The sequence below is a fragment of the Galeopterus variegatus genome, unplaced genomic scaffold, assembly GCF_000696425.1.
Source record: "Galeopterus variegatus unplaced genomic scaffold, G_variegatus-3.0.2 Scaffold3992, whole genome shotgun sequence".
NCBI classification, from domain to species: domain Eukaryota; kingdom Metazoa; phylum Chordata; class Mammalia; order Dermoptera; family Cynocephalidae; genus Galeopterus; species Galeopterus variegatus.
Genome location: NW_007730103.1, coordinates 106,100 through 127,541, shown reverse-complemented (window position 1 = coordinate 127,541; position 21,442 = coordinate 106,100). Strand labels below are relative to the sequence as shown.

General features: G+C 36.1%; 1 protein-coding gene across 2 annotated transcripts in view; it reads right to left on the bottom strand.

The window, feature by feature from the left end:
* THOC2 (THO complex 2) overlaps positions 1–21,442 on the bottom strand; it is a 177,716-nt gene that overhangs the window by 76,300 nt on the left and 79,974 nt on the right. The window contains exons 2-5 of one of the 2 annotated variants that reach the window (XM_008586447.1): positions 14,122–14,180; positions 7,524–7,615; positions 5,242–5,293; positions 317–387 (exon numbers count right to left, since the gene is read on the bottom strand). In XM_008586447.1, the coding sequence (XP_008584669.1) occupies positions 317–387; positions 5,242–5,278 (108 nt within the window). In that variant the 5' untranslated portion in view covers positions 5,279–5,293; positions 7,524–7,615; positions 14,122–14,180. Of the gene's footprint in view, positions 1–316; positions 388–5,241; positions 5,294–7,523; positions 7,616–14,121; positions 14,181–21,442 lie in introns of those variants that run through there. The other variant, XM_008586446.1, reaches the window with a different exon arrangement.

Below are 21,442 nucleotides of genomic sequence, written 5' to 3'. Positions count from 1 at the left end.
AAAATTTTCAGTTTAAAAGCTGTTCACAATCATTTCTACTTAATTTATAGATGCTTACCTTATTCTTAGTTAAGAACGCACTAAGGAAGGAATATCACCAAAGGTTTTATATGTACAGATTGTTTAAGTGATGTGGTAGCATGCTTATTTCATAGAAATAGCATGTCTAATTTCACAACACATTCCATTTGAAAACCCAAATCTCACCTTATAATGGTCAACTGAATGTCAATATCCTGCTCCATTAACACGATTAACCACAATTACAACCATTCAATGCAAAATTTTAAAAGGGAAGATGTTTTATAAAACTTACCAAACATGCTAATACCAACTGTGTAAAATAGTCTCTCTTGCTTTTTTCTTCTAAACAATTTGTCTCAATATCTACAACGATGAAGAAAAAAAGATGAAAATTTGATTATTCTAGACTGTCCCTAGCACTAAAATATTCGTTTTCTTTAAAACTAGTTTTACAATGCCTCATTCTGAATTTGGAAAAATGTTAAACTATGGTAACATGATATGTCCTCCATACCCATATGAATGCTTTCATTTCTCCTGATACTGGAGACCGACCCTGTCACCTATGACATATCCATAAATTAAGTCCACTACACATAAAATAATTAAGTCGGCTACCTGCTGTAGCCCTGGAAGCAACAAAGCTTCAAAAAAATACTGTTCTCAAAAAGGGAAATATTCAGGGCCGGCCCGGTGGCGCACTGGATAGTGCGCTGCTTGGGAAGCGCGGCGGCGCTCCCGCCCGAGGGTTTGGCTCCCACATACAGACCGGTTCCCGCTCACTGGCTGAGCGAGGCGCGGGAGCAACACCGAGGGTTGCAATCCCGTTGCCGGTCCCCGGTCCGGTACGGGGGCAACACTGAGGGTTGCGATCCGTTGCCGGACACGGAAAAAAAAAAAAAAAAGACAAAAAAAAAAAAGGGAAATATTCAAAAAGAGTTTAAAGGACCACTTGCCAGAGATGCTAAAAAAAGAGACTCTTTCCTTATGTGAAAAGTTAAACAGGATGACAACAAAGATCTCTTCTAACTCTAAACATACTATTACTCGTGAAGATCAAACCATTGACCTTAGCCTCCTGGGTCAAGCTAACATGTTCTAACCAAGCTCCTTGGACACCAACTCTATGAAAAGACAATATTAAAGGATATTTTTGACATCCTATTTTGAATTACAATTCTAGTCAGTAAACAAAAATTTAGTCAAGATTTTTGTTTTCTTCCTATTGAAATACTTAAAAACTGAGACCTCCTTGAGTTTCAGTATATTATTCAGGAAATTTGTCAAACAATTTTCTGATTCAAGGTATGGAGGAAACAAAACAATTAGTGCTAAATGTCAAGCATCAAAAAATTCAACCAGGTTTGACAGAATTACAAACAAGGCTAAACTCGGGATTATTATTTAACTAATCATGTACTATTAACCTATTTTTAAAGTCAACTGATAATTTAAAATGTGCTATAAAAAGCACTGGTTTTAGTGAAGTAATAAAAATTGTCCTCTACATGTTCTCCCAAAACAACAGATATCCTACCACTGCTTTGCTTCAGTTTACTTTCTACTGCCAACACTGAGAATCAAGAGAAGGGGATTTATCATCAAACATATTCACATTTCTCTGGCCCTTCTCCACTTCCTCTTTTTGGTCAGTTGCGATTTCCCCATATCCTGGCCACCGTAGCTAAGCACATAGTTAGCTCAAGTGTATTAAGATTTTAGAGTGTAATTTATGTAATGTAAATTGTGGTACAATCTCAATTTCTCATTAAGACTTTTAGTCCATGTGCATCTCATCAATCCTTTCCAGGGATTCCCAGATGTCACCCTGTCATCTGGTCTTCTGGTCCCTCCTCAGCCTAAAATATCAAGGACACTGATCTTAAGGGGTTGAGGCTAAACTGGGCTCATTCTTTTAACCAACACCTACCTAACCACCAGGGCTCTGAAGTCCCTAAGATCTACCCCCAAGGTCCCTAAGATCAGGCACCTGGTAGCATATTCATCCTCTTCTCCTCAAGTCAAGTCTGCTCTCCTCTCAGCCACCTGACCAGATTAAGATACCATTCTCTCCAGTTCTGATCATGTTCACAAATGCTTAATAGGACCCTTAGTAAATTTATTAGCTGAGCTGTCTCAACAATCAGTACAGGATTCTATTATCCCAACTGTGCTTTCCCAGTTTTCTTTATTCTTTTTGTTCCAATTCATAACACCATTCTAATAAACTCATTTATTATCCCTGACTCCTCTATCTTGAATCAGCACCTAATAAGTTCTCTTTAATTTCCCCTATGATTTTACTAAAATGCCCTCAGCCATTTCCATCTCCAGTCCCCAATATCACTAACTACCTATCCCAGCTCAGAGGTCCCATCAGCACATCAAATTACAACACACTCCTCCTCTCAGATTATTATAGCTCTTATGCCTCCACATACTCCTATGATTAGTATTTTAAAGAAAGTTATCTTAACCTGGGAAGTACAGCACTGGTTTCCCTTATAACTCTCAACATATGAGAAAGACAATATGATGTAGCAAAAAGATCATGGGCTCTGGAGCCAAAGAGACCCAGATTCAAATCCTGCCTTACTGGCTATGTGGTCTTGAAAAATCATTACTTCTCGGGCCAAGCCTGTGGTACACTCGGGAGAGTGCGGCGCTGGGAGCGCAGCGATGCTCCCGCCGTGGGTTCGGATCCTATATAGGAATGGCCGGTGCGCTCACTAGCTGAGCGCGGTGTGGGCAGCACCACACCAAGGGTTGCGATCCCCTTACCGGTCACAAAAAAGACAAAAAAAAAAGAAAAATCATTACTTCTCTGAACCTCATTTTTCTGATCTGTACACCTACCTTACAGAAGTTGCTGTGAGGATTAAAATCAAATTAAATGCTTAACACAATGCCTAAACATGGAAGGTGTTCCACAAATAGCACCTATACTTTTATTACTATTATTATCATTATTATTGTCATCAGCAGCAGCAGCAGCAGCATTTTTATTAGGGATAGCTCGCATTCTTATTCCTATTCCCCTACCTTGAACTGGGGTCACCCTTGGATCATTTTTTTTTCTGCCAAGGGTGAGGTAGGTGAGTGAGGGGATGGGTGAGTGAGAGGGTGGGTGAGTGAGGGGGAAGGTGAGGGAAATTCTTTTTCCAAGTTTGCTGTCCTAATTTTGCTTGTAAAAATGGACTGGATAAGCAAAAGAAATTTCCCAAGAGCAACCAAACATCATCCTCATGAATCCATGTTACTACTAAAAAGCAATGATTTGTAACAATAACTCATATTACTAAATAACTATGAAGAGAAAATATATCCTAATAAAATAAGTCAATAAAGAAATTACTTTCTGATAATTGATGATTACCCAAAGAAAGACATAAAATATACTCCCCTGACACCATCAAGGAACAACAGTTTCAACAAAATGTTACTTACAAATCAGTCTTTCAGTCTTACAAATTTGTAGCAAAAACAATTTTTTACTTATTTTTTATTATAAACCTTGTAGTACTAGTTTTATTTATAAATGATGAACATATTTTACATGCTAAATTTTTAAATTAAATTTTAAAGATACCAAAACAACGACGAAAAAAAAAAAACAGTTAAACACTTGGGAAATTAGATTAAAAAATCTTATAATATGTAGCATATATTAAATCATGGTTAAATTTTTAGTAATACTTTCCTTGTCTCCCTATGCACACTTCGAGGTTTATTTTTCTTTTTAAAAAAATTCCCAGTAATAACAGTGACAACAATCGGATTCCTTCATCACAAATGATTAAGTTTTGTAATGATGAATATGCTAACTGCCCTGATTTGATCATCACACATTGTATATATGTATTGAAATATAACTCTGTATCCCACAAATATGTATAACCAATACATTTCGATGAAAAAATGCACAAATTTATAATTGTTTATGTTGCTTTTTATTTTTCAAAGGGATAGTTGTAAACAATGTACTATCTTTAGTATCTGCTTCAAAAATTAAGCATAAAAGGTCTTGTTGTTGTCATAAATCAATCCAACATATAGCATGAACATATACTTATCATCCAAACCAGGATAGTTCTGACAGTGAAAGAGGGCACTGTTAATAATTATGCCACGGAAAACAAAACAAAACTGGGACATATGGTAGACCCACCAATAGTCTGCTCTTTTAATTTATCACTCACAGTCCACATACATTTTAATCTGTTCTCAACAATACCACTGCTATGAAATGTGAAATATCCTGAAATTGATCTGATCAAGCACAAGGCGTTTATATTTGTTAAGACCAAATTCTAGATTCTTGGTAAGACAATTAAGTAATTTATGTAATTCTAGGAATTAAGATTAAGGAGCTAAAATAATTCATTCCAGTTTGACAAACCCTCAGAGAATAAGTCTTATTAAAATGAATATTATAATGTCTGGCAATGTTTTTTATCGGATTCAAAGTTACAGAAAGCACAAGACTCATGAGGCAAACTGTGTTCAAAATTATTTTAATCCAGAACTACAGAACTAAAATCAGAGAAATAAATTTATAATATATAATATCTCTTAAATCCACACTTCTCATGGAGAGACACTACATTTTGTTCTAAGTCAAAGAAATATTCCTTTTTAGATAAAGGATATCAAGATATGCATGAATTCTTATTTATTCTGGACGAATAGAGAAGTTGCTATTTCCCAAGCTGGTTTCTCACCCTCAAAACAAAAGTATTTTTGATTACTTTGGCTCTTCTTGTTCTTTCTAAAATTAAGAAGAATCAAAACAGTACAATAGCAAAGTAAATATCTCTTGAGTGTCCTAAGTCTGAGATTCTGACATCATTCATTGAAAATCTGCACGGAATAAGACTAATTATGTGGTTCCTGAAATCTCAACAACTCAGACTACAATGTCAGAAAACTTGGCTTTTTTACTGGAAATGACTTAATTTAGCTCAAATTTATATAATGATACCTTGTTAAAAACTCAAACAATTTGAATTATACTCTAAAGCTAGTTTATAAACAGTGATTATACTGACATTTGACTTACTATTTCTCTACAAAGTAAAAAAAAGAAGTTGCTCCTAGATTTGTAGAAACAGTTGCACATTTGTAAAATCCTTAGTTTGAAGGAAAACATTTTATTTAACACAGTATATTAATTTACCAAACAGCACATTACAGATGAAATAAAGGCTTAATACCTACCCAATATGCAGAATACATCAGCAAGAATGGAAGGCATATCCTCGCGAAATTCCTAATTTTAAAAATATAATTACAATAAATACCAGAATAGCACACAGCAAGTATTATGGTTTCAGAATAACACTGTTCAGTGAAACTTAAAAACTAACAAAACCCTAACATCACTATGTTAACAAATATTAAAACTCTTCAAGTTAAGTTTCATAACACAAAAGAAAATAAAAAGAGGGAGATATCAGTTGGGGAAAAAAAATGTTTAAATGCCTACCATAAGATAACTTGATAAAAAAACAGAAACCTAAAAGAGTACAAATAACATTTTTCCAAATGAAGTTTCATGTTAGAAAACACTGGAATTTAGAGTACCTCACACCTACCTAAAGCAAGACTGTTAAAAAATGGTACATTTTTCATCTAAAACTTTAAATGTTGTGCTCATGCCTGAGTTAACACTTGATCTATGCAGAAATCGTAGTGCTATGAGAAGAACAGAAAACTAAAACCTACAAAACCATCTCTAAAGATGAAATTAATTACCAAAAACTATCTTTTTCTTTATTCATTCATTTGTACCCTTTGGAAAAGAACCAAAATCCTCCCATTTCTGGATGAAAACTTCAGCATTATTCTAGATTTGTCTGTCTCCTGACTTCCTACACCCATGCTCAATTTTAGAGCCATCTTCCATTAGTAAGGATTACAGTTCAATTATCACAATTAGTAGTTTGCTGACACTACAGCAACCCTAAAAGTAGTCTATTTTCAGAGACTAACAGAAAGAAATTCTAAAGAAAAAACTGGAAGCTACAAGTAGACACACAAGATATGCTTCTTTAATACTGGACAGTGTACAGTACTATGAGGAAGCCATGACAGAGACAATCAAGCTGCAAAAGTATAAATGAGGATATCACTAAGCACTCAACAGAAAGGAGAGGCTAAATAAGAACCAAATACACATACATAATACATACATACAAATTCACATATATAAAGTTCATTTGGACTATTCATTTCAATAAATGGAAAAAGAATTAAAATTAGATTCCATAAACTCACGACTATACTAACGCCCAATTTACAGAATGAAATAACTGTCAATCAGATTTTAGTAGCAAATTTCTTAAGGGCTATAAACTGTGCTATGTCTACCTGAATGCAAGTACTCAGGCTAACTGAAAACCAGAAATAGAGCAAGGCAAGAGTTTTCAAACATGGAACATTAGTTAAGAAATAGACCACTCCAACATGAACTAATGTGGCTATTATCAGCTGGAGACAGTACAGGGATAAAAGGGAAACTCATATTGAACCCCAACTGCTCAAATACACTCCAATATGGGGGGTGGAGGGGAGAGATTACAACAGCTAAACTTAGAATTTTCTTAAGACTATCCCTGGGAAATTACAAAATTCCTACAAAGGAGATTAATCTCTCCTAACAGAAAAAGGCTACAGAAGCTTAAAGCAACACAACAAGAAAAATTCATACTGAGACCAAGAAGCCCCAGGTCCTACCTCAATAGTACTTATAAAAGCTGTTCTGAACTGGACAGATAATTTTATTTATACAAGTTTAAAAATTGGCCTAATAATAACAGACTAGCATACCTCCTGTAAAACCTCAAGCCTAACTACTGTTTTACAATAAACACCCTTCACAATTTGATAGCCTATCTTACAATTCAAATACCAAACCACTATGAAAAGTATCTGGTCGAAATCTAACTTAAATTTTCCAATACATGAAAGAATGAAACAGAATAACCTCTTAAAAGTTTAAAAAAAAAATTTCTAGTTAATATTTTCTAAAACAGCAAGCAGATGAAAACTGGCAGCAAGTATATATTAGAGCTATGCAACCACGATTTTAAATAGTTGAATCCTCAATTTTCAAAATATACTTTAATTTCTAAACATAACTACATACAAAAAATAAAAAAAGCTCATCATGCTATATTGGGAGAAAAACATTTCAGACAATTTACTTTTTAGAGTAACATTTTTAATTAAAGATACCCTGATTTCATTACAGTACAGGTTTGTTTTTTTTTTTTTTTGCCCTCCCAGCTTACCTAACATTTTCTGCTTTACTCACCATCAGACAAAAAAATTAAAATACCCTTATTTCTGTCTAGCAAAAATGGCTTACCAATATTGCCTTAGAACATCCACTCCTACAATTTTGAATAAAACGAAATGCACTTCATAGGGTCTTTGAATAAAAGGCAAAAAAGATATGTAACAATTATTAAGTTTTAACAATATATGTATATACTTACACTAATGTCATTAAGAACATTAGATGCCTGTTCATGCTTTAGATTTCCTTTAATGACATGGTATGACAACTCATAGAGAGCTTGCTGGAAATCTGTTGAACATAAAAGAAATAGTGTAAGCTGCTGGGTATATACCCAAAGGAATGGAAATCATCATGTCAAAGGGATACCTGCATTCCCATGTTTATCACAGCTCTATTTATAATAGCCAAGAATTGGGACTAAACTAAATGTCCATGGACAGACGACTGGATAAGGAAAATGTGGCATATATACACAATGGAATACTACTCTTCCATTAAAAAGAATGAAATTCTGCCACTTGCAGCAACGTGGATGAACTTAAGAGAAAATTATGTTAAGTGAAATAAGCCAGGCACAGAAAAAGAAATACCGCATGTCCTCACTCAGAAGTGGGAACTAAAAAATAAATAGTAAAAGAAAGAGAGATACAACAATCATAATAATTCACTGAACTTTCAAGAGGAGAGAACAGAACTGAGGCCACCAGAGGTGGGAAAGGAGGAGGGGGAGAGGGGTTAGCAAGAAATTGGTAGAGGACCACAAAAAATGATTACATTGTGTAATGCCGAATATACTAATTATACTCATTTGAGCACCACATATTGCACACAGTTATTGCTATTCAACACTGTATCCTACAGATATGTACAATCAATTATGTTTCAATAAATTTTAAAAAAGTGTAAGTCTCTTGAACACAAAAAGGAGGAAAAACATATATATTTCCTACTTCTCAGAATTATCATAAACATCAATAATAGAAAAAGATACTTCTAATGCTTTTCTCTAGCAGTTTTTCCTTTCATATTCACAAACACACAACACTAAAAGGTTAGAAAAAAGTTAACCATCCCTCCACTACTATAATATAACTACTGCTCAAGCATTCCCTTTCAGTCTTTTTCTATATGTCTATAGGTTTTCCATGTTTGCATTCACTATGCACATTATTTGATATTCTGATTCGCCCTCAAACACTTTTAAAAGCATTTTTTCATGCTACTAAATTCTCCATAATTATTTTCAATGACTGCATAGAACTCCAGGACATGGATATAAATAATTTAACCATTTTCCTCACTGGCAGACTTCACAGATTTTTCTAAATATATTCAGATTATACTCAATTCAATCTCAGGGCTACAGTGACAACAGGTAAGGAATAGCAGTAAATATAATACCAAGTTTTATTCATATCTTACTGACAGAGAAATCTCTCCCCAAATCTAAATCTTTTTCTCTTCAATTCCCATCAAAATTCAAATGAAAAAATACAAACATACATATATGCATACATAAAATGGCAGTTCTATGAGAACTGTCAACCACAAGTAGCCCCATTCACTATTAATTACCATGGCCCCTTTCCTGGAGAAAGCTATTTTGCTTTTGGAATGGGGAGTCAGTGATCAGGTGAACACCTCCTTCTAGCTATCTTTTTCTTTAGTCCCATACACTAAAAATTTTACTTCCTTCCAATCATTAAAAGTAGGAAAACAAGCAGCTCTAAAAATGCTAATGTAAAATAAAGTCTATTTATAATTCCCTTTTGAAAGGAATTGAAATTTTTTCAGGGCAAAGTAGCAAGTAAAAAATCAAATATTTAAAAATCTCCCTTGGTATGACTACTAGTAACAAAAAAATGGAACATAACAGAAACCAAAATGTCACTCCACTTCCACCATCCACCACGTGAAACCCTGCTTTGCTGTGAAGAGTTACTACCCACCAACAAAGCTCTTACCATGTGTTCCCTGGACTTTGGACTTCCCAGCCTCCAAAACTGTAAGCAATAAAATTTGAATTCTTATAAATTACACAGATCCAGGTATTTTGTTATAAGAAACAGAGATGAACTAATACAGAAAAATGGTACCCGAGAAGTGGGGTGTTGCTTATAACAAATACTTGAAAATGTGGAAGCGGCTTTGGAACTGGGTATTAGGCAGAAGCTGGAAGAATTTGGAGGAAAAGGATAGGAAAAAGCCTAGCTGCTGGTGGGAGATTAGAAGACAAGAGGTGAGGAACAGCAGTAGGGAAGGTTTGGAACATCTTAGAGACTGGTTAAATGATGGTGACCAGAATGGTGAAAGAAATATGGACTGTAAAGACCATTCTAAGGAGGTCTCAGACAGAAATGAAAAGGAGCTTATTGGAAACTGGGGCAAAGATCATCCTTGCTATAAACTTGCAAGCAACCTGGATACATTCTTTTCATGCTCAAAAGTTTTACAGCATGTGGAACTTCAAGGTGCTGACCCAGGTTATTTGGCAGAAGAAATTTCTAAGCAACAAAGCATTTAGGAAGCTGCATGGCTACTTGTAACAGTCTATGCTGTGTTACAGCAGCAAAGGCATGACCTAAAGCCAGAATTTATAACTAAAAGGGAAGCAGAGCGTAAATAAAGATTTGGCAATTTGCAGCCTGGCCATGTGGTGGAGAAGCAGAGAACATTTTTGGGAGAAAAATTCAAGGGTGCAGCCCAGCAACTATTTGCTAAGGAAATTAGTACAGAAAAAAAGTATTAACAAGAGAAGGGAAAAAAGACCTTAAAGGCGAAATCTTCAAGGCTGCCACCTTCCATCACAGGCCCAGAGGCCTAGGGAGCCCAAGGCACCATCCACAGGCTCGTTGCCCAGGGCCACCTTGGGATGCTGCTTCCTGCACCCCAGCTGCTCCAGCCTTGGCTAAACTGACCCCAGGCATGGCTAGACCTGCAACTTTGGAAGATACGAGCTGGAAGCCTTGGCAGCATCCACATGATGTTAAGTTTGCAGGCTCACAGAATGCCAGAGCTGTGGAGGCTTGGGAGCTTCCACCCTGATTTCAAAGGATGTACAGAAAAGCCTGGGGACCCAGGAAGAGATCTATCACATGGGTGGAGTCACCACAGACAATCTTCACTAAAGCAATGCCAAGCAGAAACGTGGGGTAGGAGTTGCAGCAGAAAACTCCCACCAGCACCATACTTACTAGACTCGTGACAGAGGGACCACCATGGAAACCCCAGAATTGTGGAGATACCAGCATGCAACATTAGCTTGGGAGAGCTACGCATGCCCAGAGACCAGGAAAACCCTAGGAGTGGGGCTGTCCAAGGACTTGGGGAACCAGACCCCAAACCAGTGTGTGGAGAATGCCAGACATGGACTCAAGGCTCAATGATGTTAAGTACTTCATTCAACGTGATACATCTCACAAGGGACTAAACTGCAAGCCAAGGATCATACTGTCAACCTGCATGGAATCTGTTTCCTAATGAAAGATATCCTAAGATATATTTCTTTCTGCCAACATAGACCAAAGAGAAAATGCTGACATTCGGTAAATCTGTGTTGAACTCAGGAGTTTTGGACCAACTATTCCTTTTTGAACTCTCAGAAATTTCCATGAATCGATATTGATTTTCTCATACAAGGAGCAGAGTGAATGAGAGTAGGAGACAGGGACTAGGCAGTAATCTGATCATCCCCCAGCTGAAAAAGTAATTACTATTAAGTTTAAAATATCTCTGAAGAGTTTTATTTCTTTAAAAACCATAACTTCTCAAATAAATTCTACAGAAAGAAACAAACAAAATGCCTATCAATGTTCCTTTAACCAATGAGAATACTATTTTGCAATGAAATTAATATGTACATTAAATCATTTGCTAAAGAAACAGAGTCCACCCTTACTGGACTCCAAAAAAGAAAAGGAGAAATACAGTCTGATTATCCCAATTCTTCATAAAGAATTCATTATTAAATATATTTTGCACTTTCATAACTATGTCTTCATTGTACCTATCAATAAATAAACTATATAAAACAAAAAAGAATGTTTCTACTTGTTGGTAGGGTAGAAATATGAGATCAATTTCATGCTTTCCATTTCCATTAATAATATGCTTTACAACAAATAATACTTACTTGAAATTATGCAGACAACTAAGATTTCTTTTAAAAAGCCAGCACTTAGACAGACAAAACAGCTGATTATCATAAACTAAGTTCCCATAAGAGTATGTCCTCTGGCACTCAAGGGGCTCAGGGAATTCTAGTCTTAATCACATAAGAAGATTAAAATAGAGAACAAATGGCCTGTGATATTTTGCTGACACTAAAATGACATATGAGGGGGTCTTCAAAAAGTTCACGGAAAGATTCATATTGTCTTTTAATTACATCTTTCCAAAAACTTTTTGAAGCACCCTCGTATAAATAATCACACTGTAATCCACAGTATAGCAAAGATAGTTCCCAATTCACAAGTTTCTAAATGCCTATTTAATAGTGGTTAGGAATTCCAATTATATTTTATCCATAGAAGCAATAAGTGGTACTTTAAGGCTACCAGGCTAGCACCACAGAAGCCTATAAAATCTATACTGAGCTGAAAAACTTTACATTTACATTTACTATGGGGAGGAAAACTTACAACCCTCATAATTATACACAAAAAATTCAGTAAAAGATTTTATCTTAATGCTAACATTTCAGAAAGAGCAGTTTTAAGAATAGCTACTAAAAGAGACTTCTAAAGATTCTCAGAAGTTCTTTGTGGGTTTTGAATAACCAGTTCTTAGTTATGTCTAATATCAGTAGTACTACTCATGTTTCAGCCACCATTACAATGTTGTTTTACTGGCTGGGGGGAATGGGGTGATAAATTACAAAAGGAACAAGGAAAAGTAGTGTATGCAAGGGAAATTGCCTGCCTGAAATGAAACTAATTCAAGGGAGGGTCAGAAAGAGAAAGGTAATAGGGAACACAACTCAAACTCAGTCCCCCTAAGACAGAACAAAGGAGATTCTGAAGAAATCATATTCAGTCAGTTTCCTGCATGGACTACCCTCTGGGGCCCTCAAAACAAAGCCTAACTATTGACAGAGATCAGCCAAAGGGTGTATGTGTTCAGGGAGGAAGTGAAGGAGAGAGCTGGCAATTCAGCCAATGAGGCCACACTCATAACTATTTTTGGTTCCATAGGTGAATGAGAACCACCATGCAAATTAACGAATAACTGAATAGTTATTAAAGATCCACACAGTCCCATTTAAAACTGAAAGAGCAATCATGCTGTGTTACACTATTTACTTTACAGGGTTTTTTTTTTTTTTTTGAGAATTCTCTTACCTTACCCATTTAATTCTCTTATTTTATCCACTTATCCACAAACAAGATCAAAGTTAAATGAGACATTAAAAACTGATTTTAAACATGGAGAAGAAAAAAATTAAGTATCCAAGTGTTTTTAGAAAGGAGTCTATCTGTACTTTCTTACACTTCTGACAATCAACTAACTTACATAAACAAGAACACATTATGTCAACCTCAAAAACGTTTATGCCTGATCATGGTATTTTATAAGCAAGATAAACTAGGAAATAATTTTTGGGATGACGGGCTAGGAAGGTTAAGTCTTAAAACAGATCTTACCCAATGACAGAAAAAAAATGGCTCTTTAATTTGTTAAAAAAAATACTTTCCACTAAAGCATCTAAACGTTCTTTTAAAAATATATCCTCTCATATTAAGGTAACTAAGTTTTGATTTAAGTAAACTTATCTATAGAAAAACATTCTATTCTAATCTTCTATTCACAAAAGCTTAATTTAAATAACTGTAATAAATTTTGTCTAATGATTTTTGGCTTAAAATAAAATATTGGTTATAAAAGCATATTTTCCATACTGAAAAGAACATTAGAGGTTTTACCCCCAACAAAAGCTACCTATGAGGGCCAGCCTGTGGCTCACTCGGGAGAGTGCAGTGCTGATAACACCAAGGCTGGGGGTTCGAATCCTATATAGGGATGGCTGGTTCACTCACTGGCTGAGCATGGTGCTGCCAACACCAAGCCAAGGGTTAAGATCCCCTTACCGGTCATCTTTAAAAAAAAAAAGAACACAGAAAGAAAGCTACGTATGAAAATGCTTTAAACTTACTAGACACAGTTGCTTTTATTTTTGCCCCTCCTTTGCCAAATCCATATGCCTAATTTTAAGTTAAAGAATGTTAAATACTAAAATCCTTTAAAACTAAAATAGCTGGAAATTTACATCCTGTTTAATTACATAACATTTTAATTAATAAATCATATTTGTGATATGCAGTAAACAACTCCTTTGTTTTTAATGTTTTCCATGACAACCACCTTTAATAAGATCCCCAGATACCACTTGAACAAAACTAGCTTTAGTAAAAGCACTGAACCTCAGTTGCTGGAAATTTTCTATTGCAAACAAGATCAAAACAGTTTTTCTTTCCATGCTAGCTTTTCTCTCACATTTATGACTGATATAGCTAACGATTGCTGAAATTTAGCTAAATATACCAAGTCCTAATTATAAAAGTCAAGCAATATCATATGACTATAATGCAGCTTACATAACTTTGGTATACAGAGATGCATATATAGTCTTACTATAACTATAATTTTAATCCTGACTGTAATGTATTCATATAAAAGCTTTATATAATGTGAACTATCTTATATCTTTTATTTTCATACATAACAATAAATGGAAAGCAAAATAGTTACTAATCTTAAGCCAAAAGTGATAACTATGATACTTTTTAAAATCTTACCTCTGTAAGTCGAACTATCATGGCTTTTATTTTCACTGAGGAGCTGGCATAAATGCAAGCTAGAAAAAAACAGAAATAATCCATATCGATCAATTTCTAATCCTAATACTAGATTATAGAGCAAATTATATCATCTAAAAATATGGAAATATACCAGATGTTTAAATGTATTAGTTTATAATGACAAAACAAACCTAAAAGCCCCAGCTGGTCAGAAGTGGAGAAGGCTAATGAATCAATTCATTATTCTGAAAACTGGCAAGTAAAATATATAAACTAAACCACTGAGTAACCCAATAGTAGAAAAGAAATGTCTCTGTACTGAACTATTTCAAATAATAAACAAAAAAGTAATGACAGAATTAGAACATTGCCATTTTAAAATTCTAATAAATTAAAGAATCTAGGCATCTATTAATGGCTGCTCACATCATAAAAAGAGACTATCAAACATTATGTGCCTCCTGATACTGATAACACACCACCTACCTATGAAGTTATCCCTTACAAAAAAAAAAGGCATGAACTTAAATCTGATTGAGCCATCTAGATCCAACTATCCATTTACAGAAAATAAAGAAGACAGAGGAACATATTAAGTGATACCATAGGGATTCAGACTATGGGAAACTCTATTGGGCAATGATCCAGCCTCTTCAACAAATAAATTTCAAGGAAAAATAAAAGACAGTGAAGGATCCTGAGGTTAAAAGAGGCTTAAGAGACATCTCATTCACAATGTATATCCTTACTTGGATACTGTTTCAAACAACTACTGTATTTAAAAAATTAACATTCATAAGAAAATAGGAATATGTTATAAAGGATCTTTATCTTTGAGAGACAGATGTTAAAATATTTACAGATGAAATGTTATTTGCTTCAAAACAATACAAAACAATTGGAAAATGGGTTGAGTTATACATGAAATAACATTGGCCAGGAGTTGCTAATTGATGAAGCTGGGTGAAGACTTCTTCATTTGGGGACTATTACATTGTTCTACTTTCTCATTTAAGTTTTTTTTTTCCAATAACAGAATTTAATAACAAAAAAGCTGAAAATTGAAAAAAATACTTGTGTTTTGACTATTTCTTCATTAGATTAATTCAAATATAGCAAATGGAAAGATACGTACACAGAATACAGCTAAAAGAAATATGCTTAATTGAAATTCCAGAAAGAAAAGAGAGATTAGAGCAAAAGTAATCTTTGAAGAAATAGCCAAGAATTCAGTTTTTCAGAACTCAAGTGAAATCCACATCTGGGCACATCACAGTTAAGCTACAGAAAACTAAAGACAAAACTATTCAAGCACCTTAAGAAAAAAAATAAAAGATTATCTTCAGAGGCAGTACATGACTTCTCAAGAAAAACACTGAATGCCAGAGACAGTTGAAAGATACATTCGAGGAGGTAAAACAAAGTATCTGACAATCTAAAACTCTATACCCAAAGAAAATAGTTCCAAGGAAGGCAAAATAAAGACTAAACATCAGATAAACAAAAACTGAGAGTTTACACACTAAAATAAATGCTTAAAGACATTCTTTAGGCAAGATAACAATGATTCCAGATAGAACCTTAGAGTTGTAGCAAGAAATGATGAGGAAAAAAGTGACAAATTCATGGGTAATTCTAAATTAATGTTAACTAAACACAACAACAATAATAAGGGTATTTAAATACATACAGTATTAAATATACATATACAGAGAAAGACAGACAGAAAAGTAATACTGAAACACATCAAAACTAAATTGGGTTTATCCCGAATACACAAGGTTCTTTCAAAGTAATTCATCACAGTCGTTTTTTTTTTTAATTATACAATAGTTCAATAGATGCATAAAAAGCATTCGACAAAATTCAGCATTCATTCACTACTTTTTTTATTTAAAAAAAAGACTCAGGGGCCAGCCCGTGGCACACTCGGGACAGTGTGGTGCTGATAACACCAAGGCCCCGGGTTCGGATCCCATATAGGGATGGCCGGTTAGCTCACTGGGTGAGTGTGGTGCTGACAACACCGAGTCAAGGGTTAAGATCCCCTTACCGGTCATCTTTTTAAAATAAATAAATAAATAAAATAAAAATTAAAAAAAGACTCAGATAAAGAGCAATAAAACGGACTTCTTTAACTCAATGAAGTAACAGTTCTGAGCGGGCGTTTCACGAACCCCAGATCCCAAGACTCTTTCCAGAGAACAGCAAGGTCAAAATTATATTCATAATAGTACCATGACATCATTTTCCTTTTTTGTTGTATGGACATTTACAATAATAGCCCAAAAGCAATGGTGAGTAAGATTGCTGGTGCCTTAGCATGTATCAAGGCAGTAGCACCAAACTGTCTCATTGACTTCTTCACCACCTTGAACTCAAAGCAAAGGGAAAAGCCTATCTCACGTAAGATGTCACCAAACTATTTCATTATATTCTTCCTGACCATGCACAAACAAAAGCCAGTTTAGTTAAGAATGCCCTTGATGGCACCAACCATGGCTTCATGTGGTACACATAGGGCCTGTGCCCTCGGACAATGTAGCCCCCACTCCTCCCCACCAGGAGAGAATAAACACTCTGGTGACCCCCCCACCCCCACCCCCCCAAAAAAAAGAATGTCCTTGATGGGAGTGACATCAGCAATACGGTAGAATAAGAGTCCCAAACCTACCTTCTTTCCACTACAAACCAATTCCCTTTATGAGAAATCCAGAAACAAGCTGAGACTCCTGCATCCAAGACAAGTGCAAAACCAGCCACACTGAAGCCAGCAAGGAAAATTCATGGCACATTCTTGCCATAGTCCCTCCCCCTAGCACACTGTCATATGACCAATCAAAAACCCTCCAGCACCTTAATTCTCCATAAGGAGGGAAAGAGAAGACTGGACCATACATCCAACATTCTGATTCCTTGGGGGGTGGGAAGACTTACCAAAGGACTGGTTTCTGTCCTGCTTGTCTTGAAACACAGATGGGATCTGCCATACTTTAAATGCATGGGGGCTGTTGAGAACAAAAAAGAGCTAGGTGGCATGCAGCTGCTCCAGAGGACCCACGGTACAACAGACAAAGGATAATAAAGCTCAGCAGCCTCTCCCTCATGGAAGAAAGAAAAGAGTGGATCATGCATCCAACATTCCATCTTTTTGGGGGGACTGCTTGAGGTACTGGCTTCTTACTAGACTAACTCGGGACACTGACAGGACCTGGCACACTCAAGATGCCTGCAGGCTGCTGAGAACAAAAAAAAGCGGGATGCTGCACTACTGCTTCAGAAGACCCACAGTACAACAGATAGACACCAGAGAGCAAGAGATTATGAACTCCTGAAAAAAGGAAACAAGGAAATCCCTCTATTAGGAATCTACAAGCACAAGTCCGGAGAAGAAACATCCACAGAAAAAGTTTAAGAAGACCCCAGAATCTCCAGCTGGGCTGACTGAAGGTACTCTCTTGTACAAAGCCAGTCCATAATGACAAAGAGAGATAACTGGTTTTTTTTCAAATATGCAGATCCAACACAAAGTTACATGGAACATGAAGAAACAGGAAAACATGGACAATCAAAGGACTAATATAAATCTCAAGAAACCAACCCTAAAGAAACAGAAGCATATATGAATTACCTGACAAATAATCCAAAATAATCATTAAAAGATGATCAATCAGCTCAGGAAAATGATGCATGAACAAAATGAGAATTTCAACAAAGAGATAGAAAATATAAAAAAGAACCAAAGAGAAATTTTGGAGCTGAAAACGCAATAACAGAATTGAAAAATTCCCTAGACAAGTTCAACAACAAACTTCATCAAGCAGAAGAAAGAATACACAAACTCAAACACAGGTCATCTGAAATCATCCAGAAAAGTAAAAGAAAAAAATAACAAAAAGGAGTGAAGAAACCCTAAGGGACTCCTGGGACATCATCAGGTAGATCAATGTATGCATCATGTGAATTGCAGAAGGAAAAGAGAGGGAGGGAGGAAGAGCAGGCAAGCTTATTTAAAGAAATAACGGCAAAAAATTCCCAAGTATGGAGAAGGAATTAAGACATCCAGATTCAAGAAGGCCAAAATATCCCAAATATGACAAATCCAAAAAAGTCCATCCCCAAACACATTCTAATCCAATTGTCAAAAGTCAAGGACAAGGGCTAGCCAGTTAACGCATGTAAAGAGTTCGTATCACTGTACTGGCCAGCAACCAAAAAAAAGGTCAAGGACAAAAGAAAGAATTTTTAAAGCAGCAAAAGGAAACTGACACCTCACATGCAAGGCAAACTCCATAAGACTATCAGTAGATGTCTCAGCAGAAATTTTGCAGGCCAGAAGTGAGTGGGATGATATATTAAAAGTGCTGAAAGAAAACACTGCCAACCAAGAATACCATATTTGACGAAACTGTCATTCAAACCTTAAAGAGAGATAAAGACATTCCCAGATTTTAAAAAAAAAAAAAAAAAGCTGAAGGAATTCATTAACAGTAGACCTGCCTTACAAGAAATGCTAAAGGAAGTCCTTCAAATTGAAACAAAAAAGCACTAAACAGCAACACAAAAGCATATAAACATAAAGCTCACTGGTAAGGGTAAATAAATATACAAATACAGAATACCGTAACACTGTAAGAGTGATACATAAATCACTTTTAATACTGGAAAAGAAGTTAGAAAACAAAAGTATTAAAAAAACTAACTATAAAAATATGTTAATGGAGACACATAAAAAGATGTAATTTGTAACATCAATATGTGGGTGGGGGAGAAGTAAAAATATACTTTTTGTATGTGATTGAACATAACTTATCAGCTTGAAATGGGTTACAAAGATGCTTCATATAACCCCCACAGTAATCACAAATACCTACAGAAGATATGTCACTAGAAAAAATTTAACAAAATACAAAGACAGCAAGAGAGGAAACAAGGGGCAAAAGAGCTAAAAGACAGAAAAGAATTAACAAAATGGCAACAGTAAGTCCTTTCCTATCCCTAATTATTTTAAATGCAAATGATTTTTAACTCCACATTCAAAAGACAAAGTAGCTAAATGGATTTTTTTAAAAAAACAAGATCCAGGGCCGGCCCGGTGGCGCACTGCTACAGTGCACCGCTTGGGAAGCACGGCAGCGCTCCCGCCGAGGGTTCGGATCCCACATACAGACCAGCCGCTCACTGGCTGAGCGAGGGGCGGGAGCAACACCGAGGTTTGCGATCCCGTGGCCGGTCCTGGTCCGGTATGGGCGTGACACTGAGGGTGGCGATCCGTTGCCGGTCACGACAAAAAGGGAAAAAAAAAAAAAAAAACAAGATCCAGGGGCCGGCCTGGTGGCACACTGCTACAGTGCGCCGCTTGGGAGTGCGGCGGCGCGCTCCCGCCGAGGGTTCGGATCCCACATACAGACCAGCCGCTCACTGGCTGAGCGAGGGGCGGGAGCAACACCGAGGTTTGCGATCCCGTGGCCGGTCCTGGTCCGGTATGGGCGTGACACTGAGGGTGGCGATCCGTTGCCGGTCACGACAAAAAGGGAAAAAAAAAAAAAAAAACAAGATCCAGGGGCCGGCCTGGTGGCACACTGCTACAGTGCGCCGCTTGGGAGTGCGGCGGCGCGCTCCCGCCGAGGGTTCGGATCCCACATACAGACCAGCCGCTCACTGGCTGAGCAAGGTGTGGGCGCAACACCAAGGGTTGCGATCCCGTTGCCGGTCCCGGTCCGGTACGGGCGCGACATTGAGGGTTGCGATAGCCGGACACGACAAAAAATAAATAAATAAATAAATAAAAATTTAAAAAAAATAAAAAAACAAGATCCAACTATATGTTATCTACAAGAAACATACTTTAGATCTGAGGACACTGAAAGTAAAAGGATGAAGATATGCTGAAAGTAAAAGGATGGATAAAGATATTCCATGCAAGTGGTAACCAAAAGAGAGCAGGAGAAGCTATGCTCATATTAGACAAAATAGACACTAAATCAAAAACCGTCACAAGAGATAGAGGACATTATATAATGAAAAAAGAGTCAATTCACTAGGAAAACATAACAATTATAAATATATACACACACCACATCAGAGAACATAAACATATGAAGCAAACATTTACAGAACTGAAAAGAGTAATAGACAACAACACAACAGTAGGAAATTTTAATACCCCACTTTCAATAATGGATACAATGTCCAGACAGGAGGTCAGTAAGGAAACAGAGGACTTGAACAACACTATGGACCAAATGGATCTTAACAGAAATATACAGAACATTCCAACCAACAAAAGGAGAATACACATCCTTCTCAAGCACACATGTAACTTTCTCCAGGAAAGATCACATGTTGGGTCACAAAAAAAATTAATAAGTTTAAAAAGACTGAAATCCTACCAAGTGTCTTTTCTGACCACAATGGAATAAAACTAGATATCAATACCTGAAGGAAAACTGAAAAATTCACAATCATGTAAAAATTAAACAACACACTCATGAACAACCAAAGGGTCAAAGAAAAAATCAAAAGGGAAATTAGAAAATACCTTGAGACAAAAGAAAATGAAAACACAACATATCCAAACGTATGAAATACAGCAAAAGCAGTACAGTAGACCCCCTTACCTGTGGGGGATATGTTGTAAGAACCCCAGTGAATGTCTGAAACCATGAATCATACTGAACCCTATGTATGCTGGGATTTTTAGTTGTTTTGTGTGTGCGTGTTTGTTCTCAGGGGGTTAAAACCTGCTAGACAAATTTTAAAAACCCTAATGACTTCACCATTAAACTGTTAGAATAAACAAATACAGCAAAGTCATAGGATACAAAAATCAACACATAAAAATAGGTAGTGTTTCCATATACTAACAACAAACTATCTGAAAAAGAAATCAAGAAAACAATCCCATTTACAATAGCTACAAAAAACAAAATAAAATACTTAGGAATAAATTTGACCAAGGAGGTGAAAGACCTGTACAATAAAATAAAATACTGATGAAAGAAATTGAAGAAGAAATAAATAAATGGAAAGATAATCCATAATCATGGATTAGAAGAACTACAATTGTTAAAACATCCTTACTACCTAAAGAGATCTAAAGATTCAATGCAATCCCTATCAAAATTCCAATGACATTTTTCACAGAAATAATCTTAAAATTCATATGGAACCAAAACCCACAGATAGCCAATACAATCTTGAACAAAAAGAACAAAGCTGGGGCCGGCCCGGTGGCGCACTGGATAGTGCGCCGCTTGGGAAGCGCGGCGGCGCTCCCGTCCGAGGGTTCGGATCCCCCCTCTAGACCGGCCCCCCC